Source organism: Muscardinus avellanarius (genome assembly GCF_963383645.1).
Source record: "Muscardinus avellanarius genome assembly, chromosome: 16".
Classification (NCBI taxonomy): Eukaryota; Metazoa; Chordata; class Mammalia; order Rodentia; family Gliridae; genus Muscardinus; species Muscardinus avellanarius.
Window position 1 is genome coordinate 68,759,073 of NC_137802.1, and position 17,132 is coordinate 68,776,204.

The 17,132-nt window shown below is 45.6% G+C and overlaps 1 protein-coding gene across 2 annotated transcripts in view; it reads right to left on the reverse strand.

The window, feature by feature from the left end:
* GRB2 (growth factor receptor bound protein 2) overlaps nt 1–15,386 on the reverse strand; it is a gene marked incomplete at its 5' end in the record, with an annotated part of 73,003 nt that extends 57,617 nt beyond the window's left edge. For both annotated transcript variants that reach the window (XM_080713431.1, XM_080713430.1), the window contains one exon: nt 15,309–15,386. In XM_080713431.1, coding sequence (XP_080569557.1) covers nt 15,309–15,386 — 78 coding nt within the window. The remainder of the gene's footprint in view (nt 1–15,308) is intronic.
* Nucleotides 15,387–17,132: the final 1,746 nt, after the last annotated feature.

Below are 17,132 nucleotides of genomic sequence, written 5' to 3' on the forward strand. Positions count from 1 at the left end.
TTAATGGCACTGAGGTTCAAACTCTGGAGTATTCTACCTCCCAGCTACACCCCCAGCCCTTTTCACAGGGTCTTAGTACATTGCTGGGAGTCCTGCTAAGTTGCTGAGGCTGATCTTGAACCTGTAACCTTCCTGTCTGCCTCCCAGGTGCTGGGATTTTAGACACATGCCACCACATCTGGCTGAAATCTTACCCTTTAACACAAAATACTCTGACAAACTAGTAGCTAAGTTTGAAAATCACTACTAAAGATTTAAGATAATAGCTGCTCAGGTGAGTATAATTATATTGCTGGATCAAAGAAAGCAGATAAAGGGCTTCTGAATAGAGGATGACTTTTCCAAGTGTATCAACAACTTAAAGTGTTGGTTCTTCTATACCAGTAACTTAAATGTACAAGATTAAGTAATTAATTTCGAGGACACACTTGTAGGGTCTATCAGTTTCCACTTTTGGCCTTAATTAAGTAGGGCTGTAGCCACAAATTCAATTGATGGTTATCTGACACAGACTGCATTAGCACAACTTTTCAGAAAATTCACAAATTTCAGGTTGCATTCTGACTCAGCTTTAACATGTAACTTTGAGAAGTCTTAATCATTATGATCTTCTCTAACAGCCAGGCACAGAAATCCTTTGAGACACTGATGCTTTGTAAAGAGGTAGCGTACACCTAAACAGAAAGCCCGTCAGTCTTTGCAAAGATGAAGTACGCGCTTACTTCCATTACTAAAGTTTTGCAGCCAGGTATGGTGGCGCACACCTATAATCCAGGTACTCGAGAGGTAGAGACGGGATGACTGCGTTTTGAGGCCGGTCTCAGCAATTTAGAGACTCTCACAACTATGCATGACCCTGCTTTGAAATAAAAAGTCGGGCATGATGGCGCGCACTTGTAATCTCAGTACCTGGGAGGCCGAGACCTAAAGATTGCAGGTTTGTGGCCAGCCTCGGCAAGTTTAGTGAGGTCCTCTTCAACTTAGTGTGACCCTGTTTCAAAATAAAAAATAAAAAATAAAAAGAGGCCTAGGTGTGTAATTCCAAGGTAGAACGTCCCTGGGTTCAACCCCCTGCCCAAAATCTAAAATAAAATAACATAAAATAAATCCCCCAGTAACAACCAAAACAGAGAGCCAGGGGAGGTAGTGCATGCTTGTAATCTCAGTACCTGGGAGGCTAAGACAGGACAATCACAGGTTCGTGGCCAGCCTCAGCTACTTAGTGAGGCCCTTTGCAACTTAGTGAGATCCTGTTTCCAAATAAAAATAAATAAGGCTGGGGATGTAGTTCAGAGGTAGAATGTTCCTGGATTCTATCTCCAGTACCACAAAAAAAGAAGAAATAAAGAGGAAGGAAGGGAGGAAGGGAGGGACCGAGCAAGCTGAGGGTGTAGCTTGAAGGTAGAATGCCCCTGGGTTCTCCCGTTTCATTTTTTAGTTGTTTTTTTTTTTTTTTTTTTTTTTTAATCTAAGCATGGTGGCCCACACCCATATAGTCTCAATTCTTGGAAAGCTGAGACAGCAGGATCACCGGACAGCCTCAGCAAATTAGTGAGACCCTGTTTCCAAAAAATTTCTAAAGTAGGGAAAGTGAAATCCAGGCTTGGTAGTACGTGCTTAGAATCCCATGATTTGGGAGCCTGACACAGAAGGATTCATGGTTCAAGATCAACCTCAGTAACTTAGTGAGGCCCCTGAAACTTAATGCGACCCTGTTTCAAAATAAGAAATTAGAAAAAAATAGGGCTGGGAGTGTAGCTCAGAGGTAGAACGCCCCTGGGTTCAACCCCCAGTTCCAAGGGGAGCGGGGAGAATAAAAGAGTGATATAGCCTGGTGTGGTGGGGCATGCCTATAATTCCAATAGTCGGGAGACTGAGACAGGAGGAACACAGGTTTGAGGACAGCATCAGCAAGTAGTATTCTTATCAACCTAGGGAGATCTTGTTTAAAAACAAAAATAAAGCAAGGCGTGGTGGCGCACGCTTTTAATCCCAGCATTTGGGAGGCTGAGACAGGAGAATCACGGTTCGAGGACAGTCTCAGCTACTTAGTGAGACCCTGTTTCAAAAATAAAGGATAAAAAATAGGGCTAGGGTGTAGCTCAGAGGTAGAATGCCCCTGGGTTCCATCCCAGTACTGAAAAAAAAATAAAATTAAATAGGTAATAAAAATAAAAATAAAATAGGGCTGGGGTGTAACTCAGGTAGAATGCCTCTAGGGTTCAATCTCTAGTACCACATACTCACATACAAAAGAATAGGATGAAAAACTTGACTTTTTTTTCAGTACTGGGGATAAAACACCAGGGGCATTCTACCTCCAAGCTACACCCCCAGCCCTATTTGATTGTTTATTTATTTATTTACTTACTTATTTATGGTACTGGGGTTCCTGGAAGCCCTTCTACCTCCGGGCTACACTCCCAGACCTATTTTATATTTTTATTTGGAAACAGGGTCTCTTAAACGAGCACGGCTGGCTTCGAAACTGCGCGATCCTCCTGTCTCCGCCTCCCAAGCGCAGGGATTACATGTGTGCGCCACCACGCCTGGCTCTTTTTATTTTTGAAAAAGTGTCTCACTGACTTGTAAAGGGCCTCGCTAAGTAGCTGGGGATGTCTGCAAACCGCGATCCTCTAGTCTTCGCCTCCAGAATGCTGAGTTTACAAGACTTTTTTTTTTTTTTTTTTTAAGGTACTGGGAATGGAACCCAGGGGCAATCTACCTCTAGGTACACTCCTAACCCCATTTTTTATTATTTTGAAACAGGGTCTCGCTGAGTTGCAAAGGGCCTAAGTAGCTGAGACTGTAGGCTAATCGGGATCCTCAGCCTCCTAAATCCTGGGATTACAAGCACGGGCCACCACACCCAGCTACAACTTGACTTTTTAATGCCCAATGGATAACTAAAAGCCACTAATAATTTTAAACCTTTGTCTCTAAATACCACTTAAGGCACACTGATAGAAGTTGGTGGATAATAGCCACGAACTGTGGCACAGGCTTATAATCCCGGTGGTTGGGAGGCTGAAACAGGAGGACTGCAGGTTCAAGGCCAGACTCAGCTACTTAGTGAGATCTTCTGCAACTTAATGAGACCCCTATTTACAATAAAGAATAAAAAATCGGGCTGAGGATGGATGTAGCTCAGACATAGGATGTCCCTTGGTTCAATCCCCAGTATCGATGGATGGATGGATGGATGGATGGATGGATGGATGGATTAGGAAGGAAGGACAGGCAAGCCAGCCAAGCATGGCAGCACACATTTATAATAATACTTGCAATGCTGAGACAGGAGGATCACAAGTCTGAGGACAGCCTCAGCAAGTAGTGAGATTCTCACTAATCTAGCAATACCCTGCTTCAAAATAAAACTAAAACAGGAGCCGGGCGTGGTGGCGCACACTTGTAATCCCAGCATTCGGGAGGCTGAGATCGGAGGTTCGCAGTTCGCGGACAGCCTCAGCTATTTAGTGAGGCCGTCCACAACAACTTAGTGACACCCTGTTTCAAAGTAAATAAAAAATAGGGTAGGGGGTATAGCTCGAAGGTCGAATTCCCCTGGGTTCTATCCCCAGACCCGCCAAAATAAATAAATAAATAAATAAATAAATAAATAAATAGAAAAATAAAACAGGGCCGGAGGTAGAATGTTCCTAGGTTCAATCATTAGTACCAAATTAACAAAAAAGGAAAGAAAACAGATGCTCTACTACAGCTAAAAATGAAAAGACAAAGAAACCTCTGAAATACTGCAGTGTGGTAATACAATTTGGAAATTGATCTAAGTCAAAAAAAAGCACATTACTTTTCTATAGCGTATGGGGAAAAGATAAGTGAGATAGAATTCTGGGCAGCAAGAATCTACCTAGTTTTAGGGCAAATCTATAGGTCCATAAAGAAGAGTTGAGCAGCCTTCTGATTCATCACAGAGCCTACGTGGAGTCTATGTAGCCGGCCTAGACATGGTGGAAGAGGCTACACTGCCTGCACCAAGAGTGTCAGCATGAAATAAGTTTGCCCAGGAAGCTGTGCACAAAAAAGGGTCTTTTCTCCTTCTCAAAGGAAAATGTGCCTTCAAATGTTTGTGGACTTGTAAACTGACATCTGGAAGACCATCATAGTGTATTTGCTTCCATGGCTTTTCTCACTACAAAGCCAACACTTGTTACAACATCCACTATAGAAATGCACGTCACAGAAAGTGAAGTCCTCCATGAGCCGACACCCACAGTGCACCACGGCACAGGCGAGCACGCGCGACTCATTCTCATTGAGTGAGAGTATTTATCACTCAACTTTTTCCCCAAAACCCTGCATGGCAGAGCCTCCTCTGTAACACTCAACATTTGCAACAAAAACTAAACAGCATGTTACAAGCCTTCCCATCTTTTTCCTGACATGAGTTAGGATGAAAGGTCTGCCTCTAAAAGATATTCATTTAGTGCAAAGATAGAGAACTGAATTAAACCTACAATATCTCCATATCTTTCTTTTCTTTTCTTTTTTTTTTTTTGCAGGTCTGGGGAATAGAACCCAGGGGCATTCCATCTCCGAGCTACACCCCAGCCCTATTTTTAAATTCCTTATTTTGAAACAGGGTCTTACTAAGTTGCAGAGGGACTCACTAAGTAGCTGAGGCTGTCCGCGAACCGCGATCCTCCAGTCTCAGCCTCCCAAAAGCTGGGATTACAAGCGTGCGCCACGACGCCCGGCTCTGTACATCCGTATCTATGAATACATGCCAAATTTCTCCAGGATCTCAATTACTTATCAATTTAAACTGGAACATCAATAACCTAAAAGCATAACACAAAATAAAACCTGCTTCAGAAAAGCTGCACCAAGCACTGGAGCTGCCAAGGACGTCTAACCACCTCATAGATCTGGGCACCACAGTTCTATCACACATGGTCAGACTTCTATTGTTAAGGGACACGAAGAAGGAAACACACGCTAACTGAAGAGTATGTGTTCCGGCTAGAAATCACAGGCCATTCCCATTTAACTTTATCTTAAGTAGGTAACCCCTGTTTAGTCCTTTTGGACAACAGTGCAACTCTTATCAAGTCTCCCTTGAGATTATTAACTAAATTAATAGGAACTAGCAAAATGTTCAGCAAGAGAGAGATAGCTAAATCAATTATAGAGCATTACCCTTGACATAGTATATAACCGCTAAACATAATTAGTAGCACGAATATGGAAAACGGTTAAATGTTACAGTAATTTTAAGTACACTACAATGAGTGCCATAAAATGTATGCACAGTGATACAAGTTTAGAAGAAAAATCTGAAAGAGCCTTAGAAGAGATCTGAAATAGTAAAAATAGCGGCAAGAAAGAAATTTATAAAGAGCCAGGAATGGTGCATGTGTTTGTAATCCCAGTACTTGAGAAGATGAGACAGAAGGATCACAGGTTAGCAGCCAACCTCAGCTACTCAATGAGATCCTGTTTCAATAAAAAATAAAGATTAGGGCTGGGGGTGTAGGTGGAAGGTAGAAAGCCCCTGGGATTGCCGGGCGTGGTGGCGCACGCTTGTAATCCCCGTGCTTGGGAGGCGGAGACAGGAGGATCGCGCAGGTTCGAAGCCAGCCGCACGCTGGCTTAGGAGACCCTGTTTCTAAATAAAAATATAAAAATAGGTCTGGGAGTGTAGCCCAGAGGTAGAAGGGCTTCCAGGAACCCCAGTACCACCAAAAAAAAAAAAAGAAAGCCCCTGGGATCCATCCCTGGTACTAAAAAAAAAAAAAAAAAAAAAAAATCACTTGAAATCCAGTCACTTGGAAGCTACGGCTATCTTCTAGGGAACCATAAAAAAAAAAAAAAAAAAAAATCTGTGTAATAAGCAAAGACAGAAAGACAGCAATTTTCCCTAAATGAGGTCTTTTTATAGTTTGACCTCATTTGTGTATAGAAAGGTTCTAAAGGGGAGTGATTAAGAACATTCAGTCAGGTCTCCAACCAGCCTGGGTCTGAATCCTAACCCATGAACTTGGGCAAATTATTTTACCTAGACCACAGACTCCTTACCATAAGCTGGAGAAAATAGCACCTGTCTCTAGACCGCTACTAAAAAAATTGCAAAGTGGGCAGAGTGGCCCACCCTGTAATCCCAGTACTTGAGACGCTGAGACAGGAAGATTGAGGACAGCCTTAGCAAGTAGTCAGATTCTCATCAACCCAGCAAGACCCTGTTTCAAAATAAAAATATAATAGGGCTGGGAGTGTAGCTCAGAGTTAGAATGCCCCTGGGTTCCATCCCCAGTAACACAAAAAATTAAAATTAAAAAAAAAGAATGCAAATGAAATACTTAGCTTAGTGCAAGGGCTTACTAAGCACTCAATACATTAGTTATGTTACCTTTTTTTTCCTTCAGTACTGAGAATGGAACCCAGGGGCATTCTACCCCGAAGTACACCCCCAGCTCTATTTTCTTTTCTTTCTTTTTTTTTTTTTTTTGCAGTATACATTAACCCTATTTTATTTTTATTTTAAAACAGTATCTCTAGGTTGATAGTCTCACTACTTGCTGGCACTGTCCTTGAACCTGTAATCCTCGTGTCTCCGCCTCCCAAGTACTGGGATTATAGGCATAAACCACCAAACTCAGCTCATATGCCTACCTTTTTTTTTTTTTTTTTTTTTTTGCAGTACCAGGGATAGAACCCAGGGGCATTCCACCTATGAGCTATACCCCCCAGCCCTATTTTTTATTCTTTATTTTGAAACAGGGTCTCACTGAGTTAAAAAGAGCCTAAGTAGCTGAGGCGGTGTCCAACTGCAGTCTTCCTGTCTCAGCCTCCCAAATGCTGGGATTACAAGCGTGCGCCACCACATCCGGCTATATGCCTACATTTTAAATAACTTGTTTGGTCGAGCATGGTGGCACATGCTTGTAATCCCAGTACTTGGGAGGCTGAGACAGGCTTGCACTCAGACTCAGCTACTTAGGCCCTCCACAACTTTGTGAGACTCTGTTTCAAAATAAAAAATAAATAGGGCTGGGAGGTGTATCTCAGAGGTAATGACCCTGGGTTCAATCCCCAGTACTGAATAAAACTGTTTGGGGTTTTGTGGGAAGTGGGGGGCTGGGGATTTAATCTAGTGGCATTCTACTTCTAAGCTATACCTCCAGCCCTACTTTTTAATTTTGAAACAGGGTCTCACTAAGTTGTGGAGGGCATAAGATGCTGAGGGTGGCTGTGAGCCCTCCATCCACCTACCTACCTCTGGCTCCCAGGTATTAGGATTACAAGTGTGTGCCACATGCCTCGCTTTGAGAATTTCTTAGAATAAATCTTAGAAGTCCAACTGCTGGGTCACTGTGTGCTCTTCTACATATCACCCAGCTACCACTGGGAAAGAATGTCCTAGTACAAGCCTGCACGGACCTGGGGAGGCAGCATCATTTCCGCACATCCTACCCAGCAGAGGACAGCGTCTATCTTTATCATCTTTGCTAATCTCCACACAAAATGACCTCCTTTTATTTGCATTTCTTTCACCATCTACACTTAGTTAGGCAGAAAGTCCAGTGACTTACTCAGCAGAAGCAACGCCTGAGAGGCAGTGTTTCTGCCGGCGAGGAGGAGCGGACTGCATGCAGAGGGAGCCCACGGCTGATGAAACAGTGCGCCCCACCCCGCCCCGCCCATGCAGCTCTGGGACCTGAGCAAGCCCCACACTCTGGGCCTCTGCGTGCGCCCATAAGACAGGTGAGCACGAGGCCTCTCGGTGCCCAGGAGGACCAGGCTGTGCACGAACTCAGGGGCATACGGTGATGCTCCCTAAGCGGTTGCTATTTAATGGTCACTGTGACCTGTGGCTTCTGGAGGTAAAATCTTAAAGACTCTAAAGGAACACTGGATTTCTTTACCCATTCCTTTCTCCAAAAGAAAAAAGACTGAAAAGACATTTTATACAGGAACTGAAAAGTTCATTCTCAGCACCTATTTGGAAATAGTCCATTCTGCTGACAAAATGAATATAATAAAAGGCAAACAATTTTATGTGCTTTGAGAGAACTCAAAACAACAAACAAGCCAGGTATAGTGGCACATGCCTATAATCCCAGTTCTTAGGAGGCTGAGGATGAGACAGGAGGATCGCAGGTTGAGGATAACCTCAGTTGCTTCGTGAGAGCCTGTTTCAAAATAAAAAATAAAAAAAGGCTGGGGGTTTTGCTTGGAGGTAAAATGCCCCTGAGTTTAATCCTCAGTACCAAAACCCAACAGTCTTCATTCTTAAATATGAAATTCAACATTCCAGCTTACTCAACAAGATTGAAAAGAATTCCTAATAGGCAACAAGAAATGCTTCTACAAAGTATGATGACACTAGGTCTTTAAAATAATGAAGGCTGCTGGGCGTGGTGGCGCAGGCTCCTAATCCGCATGCTTGGGAGGCTGGGACAGGAGGATCGCACAGGTTCGAAGCCAGCCTCAGCTAGTTAGTGAGGCTCTCAGCAACTTAGTGAGACCCTGTTTCCAAATAAAGTATAAAATAGCCCAGAGGTAGAAAAACCCCTGAGTTCCACCCCCAGTACCAAACACAAAAAAAATAGGGCTGGAGGTACAGCTTAGAGATACAATACTGGGCTCAATCCCCAGTACCACAAAAATTAAAAATAAAATAGCGAATAAAGGAAAAACACCCCTACCTCTTACTTCTTTGGATAATTCAAATACTAAAATTAGACATCCACTGAAATCCAGGACCTATAGCTGTGATGAAAACTGCAACCAACCAAACCAGGGTCAGTTCTCGGGGATTATAATGCGTGGTTATTTACCCAGGGGCATTTGACCTCTGAGCTACACCCTCTGCCCTATTTTTTATTCTTATTTTTGAGACAGGGTCTCACTAAGTTGCGGAGGGCCTCAATTAAGTAACCGAGGCTGTCCGTGAACTGCGATACTCCGGTCTCAGCCTCCCAAATGCTGGAATAACAAGCAAATGCTGGGATTACAAGTGTGCGCCACCATGCCCGACTTCCTTTAGTCCTTTCTTAAACCTTTTTCCTCCTTCATTCTTTGTATCTAATACTTAAGCAGATCCAGGCACGGTGGCACACGCTTGTAATCCCAGCATTTGGGAGGCTGAGACTGGAGGATCAGAGTTTGCAGACAGCCTCAGCTACTTAGCGAGGCCCTTTGCAACTCAGTGAGACCCTGTTTGAAAAAAAAGAATAAAAAAAATTAGAGGTAGGGGTGTCTCTCAGAGGTAGAATGTCCCCGGGTTCCATCCCCAGTACCACAAAAAAAAGGGGGGGGGATTTAAAGAACAGGGCTGGGGATGTAAGCTCAAAGGTAAAATGACCAAGATTCCATCATCTCTGATGCACGCATGCGCATGCACACACACACGAATTTATGGAGGCACGTAGCTGATGCCCTGATTACTACAACTTTCCAGATGTGGGCTCTGTTCCCCACCCCAACACCTGTTGTTGTTGTTGTTGTTGTTGTTGTTTTGGGGGGGGTATTGGGGATTGAACCCACAGGCTACTCAAGTACCCATCTGTAACTTTTTTCCTTTTTTTTTTTTTTTTTGTAGTACTAGGAATTAAACCCAGGGCTTTCTATCTCTGAGCTATTCTCCCAGCCCAATTTGATTTGGAAAGAGGGTCTCCCTAAATTGCTGAGGGCATCCCGAAGTTGCTGAGGCTGGTCTCAAGCCTGTGATCCACCTGTCTCAGTCTCCCAAGTACTGGTATTACACGCTTGTGTCATCACTTCCCGCTCAATCTGTAATCTTCTTGAGTCGGTTTTGTTATTTGGGTTGGGTTTGTACTGGTGACTGGTCCCAGGGGCATTCAACCTGCGCTACTTCCCATCCCTTTTTGCATGTGTGTGGTACTAGGAATTGAGCCCCAGGGCATGACACCTCTTAGCTATACCTCCAGCCCTATTTGACTTTTATTTTGAAACAGGGTCTCACTAAATTGCTGAGGGCCTCACTAAATTGCTGAGGCTGTGCTCAAACCTGTCATCCTCCTGTCTCAGCCTTCCAAGTACTAGCATTACAGGTGTGTGCTACTCTCCATCCCTTTTTATTTTTTATTTTGAAACAGAGTCCCACAAAGTTGCTGAGAGCCTGGCTAAGGGCCTGAGACCGGCTGGGAACCGGCGATCCTCCGTCTCAGTCTCCTTAGAGGATGACAGACATACACCTCCATGCCTGGTGTCAGGCCTCCTTTTCATAATCCATTACGCGCATCCTAAGTTCCTATACAACACTGTTTGAAGTAGGTATGCTTACGTTCCTACATGGAGCTGCAACTGTTAGACCAACTCAAGCAGTTTTATGTGACCTAAGGTAGACAGACTGCTTGGGATCTGTGTTGTTTCTTTTGGTGCCGAGGAGCTGCATGCTTGTGCACATTAGGCAAGCGCTCTACCGCTCAGCTACACCCCCAACCCGTATGCAGGGCCATTGTCAGAAGAGAACCTCAGGGAACGATTTCAGTGTGTTTCAATGATGGGGGAACCTAAGTGCATTTCAACCATGCAAGGCCCTGAAGCCTGCACTAGAAGAACAAGTACTTCCATTTTAAAACCCCAGTGCTCTCCCATTGTCTCACCTCCCCAAAGAAAAGCACCACCTTATATAAGAGAGAATTTACAAAGACAGATTATGTTGAAGCATTCGGCTCTATTTTCGGCTTACAATAAAATGTTTTCATTTTTCTCTTAGGGCAGTAGCAGGTCAATGTGTAGATAGAAAAGAAAGGGTCTGCTGGATAGGAGTCAACATTAACTAAAAGTTAACCAGGATAGAGCCAGGCATGATGGCCCACGCTTGTAATCCCAGTACTTGGGAGGCCGAGACAGGAGGGTCACAGATTCATGGCCAGCCGCAGCTACTTAGTGGGGCCATTTGCAAATTAGCAAGACCCTATTTCAAAATAAAGAATAAAAAATAGGGCTGGGGGTAGAGTTTGGAGATAGAATACCCCCTGGCCCCTGGGTTCAATCTCTAGTACCCCCCAAAAAAAGTTAACCAGGAACTCCAAGACAGTGGGAAGATATAATCCTTCTAAACTCTAGTAAAAGGTAGTGGGCAAAGCCCCTGTCAGTTTCATTATCTTGGGGGGAAAAATATATTCAATACTCATATATCTGTCTTTCTTTTAAGAGAGAGGAAATACACTTCTCTTTCAGAATTACACTGATCCATACTATTTCACCCACTTTCTAAACACGCTTTGGCTCTGGTCTACCAGCCTCAGGAGTTATCGAAGGCTATCATTTGTTTGTTTTTGCGGTACTGGGGATGGAACCCAAGGGCATTCTACCTCCGGCTGTACCTCCAGTCCTACTCTTTATTTTGAAACAGGGTCTCACTAAGTTGCAGAGGGCATAAGTTGCTGAGACTGGCTGCAAAACCATGATCTTCCTGTCTCAGCCTCCCAAGTACTGGGATTACAAGGGTGCGCCACCACGCCAACCCCAGGAGAACGTTTTATACTTCTTCCCGAGCTGGCTGATTTAAGGTACGGAACTTATAAAATGTCCACGGTCTAAGTCTAGGACCAATGCCAGAGGTAGTGATAAAGGAACATTTTTGGGGGGTTTTGGGGATAGAAACCAGGGGCATTTGACCTCCGAGCTATATCCCCTGCCCTTTTTTCTTATTCTTTATTTTGAAACAGGGTCTCACTAAGTTACAGAGGGCCTCACTAAGCAGCTTAGGCTGGCTGCGAACCGCGATCCTCCAGTCACAGCCTCCCGAACGAACGCTGGGATTACAAGCGTGGCCACCACGCCCGGCTTCTAAGGAACATTACTGTCTTAAAAGACTCCAAATCCCTAATTTTGATTTAATTTGTTGGTTTAGTGCTAAATATGAAGTGGGACTTTACAGAAAAATATAAACTACCACCCTTTTAGGTTCAAGTTTCTAGAGTAAGCTTAGTGAAAAAAATTTATAAAAAAAAAAACCACGCCGGGCGTGGTGGCGCATGCTTGTAATCCCCGCGCTTGGGAGGCAGAGATGGGAGGATCGCGGAGGTTCGAAGCCAGCCGCGCTGACTTAGGAGACCCTGTGTCCAAAGAAAAATATAAAAAATGGGTGTCTGGGAGTATAGCCCAGAGGTAGAAGGGTTTCCAGGAACCCCAAAACCACCAAAAACAAACAAACAAACAAAGAACAAAAAACAAGAAAAGGGATTGGAGGGGTATACCTGTAATCCCAGTACTTGGGAGGCTGACACAGGAGGATAGCAGGTTTGAGGTCAGACTCAGGAACTTAGCGAGGCCTTCACCAAGCCAGCAAGACCCCTGGTTCAAAATGAATAGAAAGGGCTGAGTATAGCTCAGAGATAGAATCCCCCTGGGTTCAATCCCCAGCACCAAACCAAACCAAAGACTGGCTTAAAAAGAATTGTACAGGTTGGAAATGTGGGTACTTGAGTAGCCAGTCTTAACATATCACAAGTGGCTTATCTGAGCCAGGCATAGTGGCACGGGCTTATAATCCCAGTACTTTGGAGGCTGAGATAGGAGGCACCCAGGTTTGAGGCTAGCCTCAGCTACTTAGTCAGGCCCTCTGACAACTTAGTGAGAACTGTTTCCAAATAAAGAATAAAAAAAATACAGCTGGGGGTATAGCTTGGAGGTAGAATGCCCCTGGGTCTACCCCTAGCTGAAAAAACAAACAAAAAAAGGTGGCTTATCTGTTGAAAATCTTGTAATCACCCACAAAACATCAAATTATCTATGTACCAATGACACAAAGTAATTTAGTATCCTGTTCAGCTTTCTAGCTTCTGGCTCTCTCAGAAAACCAGAACGGAAGACACACGTCTAGAACTTCTTTTTTTTTTTTTTTTGGTGGTACTGGGGTCCTGGAAGCCCTTCTACCTCCGGGCTACACTCCCAGACCTATATTTTTTTTATATTTTTGAAACAGGGTCTCTTACGCCAGCGCGACTGGCTTCGAACCTGCACGATCCTCCTGTCTCCGCCTCCCAAGCAAGGGGATTACAGGCGTGCGCCACCACGCCCGGCTACATGTCTAGAATTTCTAAAACTATAACTCATTCTGTCAGCTTTCTGACAAACAGTGCTAACTCCGAGACCACCCTCAAAGAGCTCCGTGTCACAGTGATGTTTTCTTCTCCTGAGGGGCTTTACAGTATCACCTTCTATGAGATCTAACCTACATTACCATCATTAAGAAATGACTGTGCAGCTGGGAGGGGGGCGGAACCTGCCTATAATCCCAGGATTTGGAATAATGAGACAAAAGAATTGCAAGTTCGAGGCCAGCCTCACCAATTTAGCAAGTTCTTGTTTCAAAATAAAAACAAAGCATAAAAAGGACCGGGAGTATAATTCAGAGGTATAATATCCCTGGGTTCAATCAAGAGAGAGAAAAAAAAGAAAGAAATGACTATGCAACCGGGTACAGCAGTGAATGCCTATAATCCCAATACCTGGGAGGCTAAAACAGGGCGCAAGTTTGAGGCCACAGTGCAATAATTTAGCAAGACCCTGTTTCAAAATAAATGAGCCAAGTGTGGTAGCACACGCTTGTAATCCTAGCATTTGGGAGGCTGAGACAGGAGGACTGTAGTTTGAGGACAGCCTCGGCTACTTAGTGAGGCCCTTTGCAACTCAGTGAAACCTTGTTTCTAAAGTACAGAGTGGCCGGGCGTGGTGGCGCACGCTTGTAATCCCCGCGCTTGGGAGGCGGAGACAGGAGGATCGCGCAGGTTCGAAGCCAGCCACGCTGGCGTAAGAGACCCTGTTTCAAAAAAAAATATAAAATAGGTCTGGGAGTGTAGCCCGGAGGTAGAAGGGCTTCCAGGAACCCCAGTACCACCAAAAAAATAAAAAAATAAATAAATAAATAAATAAATAAAGTACAGAGTGAAAAATAGGGCTGGGGGTGTAGCTCAGATGTAGAATGCCCCTGGGCTCAATCCCCAGTGCCACAAAAAAAAAAAGAAAAGAAAAGAAAAGAAAATAGGGCTGAGAGTATAGCTCAGAAAAGTAGCTAAGTGTGGTGGTACACACTTGTAATCTTAGTTCTTAGGAGGCTGAGGCAGGAGGATTGCAAGTTCATAGCCAGTCTCAGCTACATAGTGAGACCCTGTTTCAAAATAAAAGAATAAAATCAGATTGGGGGTGTAGCTCAGAGGTAGAATGCCCCTGTGCTTCAATCCCCAGTACTACTACTACTACTACTAATAATAATAATAATAATAATAACAACAACAACAACTTCAAGAATGGAACTCCATGGGCAAAATAATAACTATCAATAGGTACACATAACTGAAAAAATCCTGAATCCTTCTATACAGTTCTTTCTGTAAATCACATTTTCTCTCTATAAATCACATTTTCACTTTCTGTATATATAAATTCTAAGAACTTCATTCAGGAGTAGTAAACAAATGGCTGGCAAATTCCACAAATGAGAGTAGGGCTCAAAAGCAAGAATGTCAGAACTGGAGACAGAGCAAGCACTCAGACATCAACCTTCAGCTCCTCCTCACGCCAGCGCGACCCTCTGCCAACACTCACCCTGTAGAGGTAAACGATATATCCAAAGGGCGAGCTGCCCCAGTCGATTGGGTAAACAGCATAAAGAACAACTGCCAGGTGCAGAGGGGTGTTCATGTAATAGAGGCCCCAAATAAGCTACAAATGTGAGGCTTATTTCTAAACTGTCAGCAGATTTCTTTTGTGCAATTAGATTGTAATATGGGCTAATTGCTCCAAGTTTCTCTTAGGAAATCAAAATCTGATTTGTACAATGGCAAGTTAACCTCTACTATTTAGAACTCCATTCGTTTTTTCACGAAGAATAAAAATACGTTGAGGTTCTTTATTAAGTTTTGGCGCATATGTCTAACAATCTCTAAGCTGGGGAAATTAATGTCTAACCTACCGGGATATTACAGAATGAAAAATCTTTTGGCTATGTAAAATAAGACTAACGGAATGCTTTTATATAAATACTTCAAGTTTACGTCTTTTTTCTAATTCTCTGATTTTTACAAGGCTCCACAAGCTGCATCTTCTCATATCCTCCCTTTCTACAATCACAGTACTTTGACTTTTCTTGAAATACTGGCAGTGTCTCCGGCTGCTCGCGGCAGTCACACAAAGGCAGTTAAAGGGCACACGGAACCCAACTCTCTGAAGTCACATTTACTATCTCCCCGCATCTATGGCAAGCCGCAGCTCGGAGCTGATGGAGCGGCAACTGCGAGCGTGCGGGCCAAGGCAGGAGCGCGGCTCTTTGTGTGCCATCGGGCAAGCACCGCGCTGGCGTCTACACTTACCTTCAGGATGTCCCCCCTCTTGAAGCTCAGCTCGTCGTCCGCAGTGGCTTTGAAGTCATACTTGGCGATGGCTTCCATTCTGAGCGCCTCGGAGCTCGGCAGCCTGCGGCGGGGGAGGCAGTGTTCCCGGCTGAAGCCACCCAGCGCTCTGGGCTCGCCGGCCTCTCTGGACTCCGCTGCACGCCGAGCAGCACAATGCCACCCTGAGCGAGAGGGACGCGGTGAGAGGGGCGGCGGGACGGACGGCAGCCCCGCCCTGCCGCCCAGGCCCTTGGGCCCAGCCCCCACGCCCCCTGGCCAGCCCGCCCAGCCTCCTCCTCGCCTTCTTCCTCTTTCAGCCTCAGCCCCAGGCGACTGACAGCCCCGGCGGCCAATGGCGGCGGCTGCCTGCGCGGCCGGAGCACACTTCCTCCCCGCCGGTGCGCGGCTGCCGTCCGGCCGTCCCCGCCTCTCCTCCCGCATCCCTCCTGCCGAGGCTCCCGAGGCTCCCAGGACGACAGGCCCGCTGGGGATGCGCCCACTCTTCCCGGCGGGGCAGGGCCCCTCGCTCCCCCCAGCAGCCCTGGCTTCCCGACAGAGCCGCCAGGGGCCGAGGTCCGAGCCGCTTTCCGCTGGTCATCAGACCCAACCTCGGTGGGCTCCCGGGGGCCGGCCGTGAGCCCGGGACGCCGGCGTCCTGACCGCTGGGGTCCGCGCACCCAGACCCCAGAGGAGGAGGTCCAGCCAGGCGCGCGTCTTCTCTTGCCTAAGACTCTCCCCTGGGGAGCCCCAAGACTGTGGGGTCCCCGTCAGCCCTTGAAACACAGGCCAAGCCCGGCATTCTGGAAATGGCCTCACATTGTTTCTAAGAAGACTAGAACAGAACTGGAAGTCCTCATCTACACTTGAAAGGACCCTTTTCCCTTTTGCAATACTAGGGACCGAACCCGGGGGCGCTCTACCATGGCACTAGGTCCCCGGCCCTTTTTCTTGTGACAGGGTGCCACTAGGTTGCCCAGGCTATCCTGGATGTCAACCCGCTGGGCCCGCTGGGATTGCGGGCACTCACCGCGCCGGCGGAAAGGAACCCCTTTTAAAGAACCTGAACTGCCAAGGATGATCTGGGGAGAGAAAGTACAGGGCTTGATGTCAAGGCCCAAGGACTCAATTACCCTCAGCACAGCCTCTCTTCTCAGAACCAGAAGAGCACTGAAGGCAGTTGTGCAGGGGAGGGTCTCACAGCGCATCTGGCTGTTTTCATACACACTAAACAAAAGCAGAAAACGACAAGGGCACTGGCAGAAAGGAGAGATTGTTTATAGTGACACCTTTCTTGGATAATTACCATCTAGCAGCTCAGCTGAGGGGCAGGAGTGATTATTATTCTTTTGTTCTAAAGTTAACAATGGGGCATTAATTAACCATAGCTGCAAATGGACTAAGCAGTAAAGCAGCTGGGCGTATTCAGATCAGGCAGATGAGTATTGCCGAGGAGGAGAGACATCACTTTGTAAGAAGTCCTTCAGGCAAGCCGCACATTCTGCCGCAGGTAACTAATAAACCCCGCCAACATTTACTCTCCCAGGCCATACCTAAAGTACTCTTTTTTTGAGGGAGTGGTAGCTGGGGATTGAACCCAGGGGCATTCTACCTCTGAGCAACACTCCTAGCCCTTTATGTTTACTTTTTGTTTTATTAAGTGTTTGAAGCTGGTCTTGAACCTGCAAACCCTCCTGTCTCAGCCTCCCAAGTACAAGGGTTACAAGCATGTGCCACCACACCCGGCTTACCTAGTTTCCAAAGTACTTATCTAGCAGGCATTGTGGTACACGCCTATAACCCCAG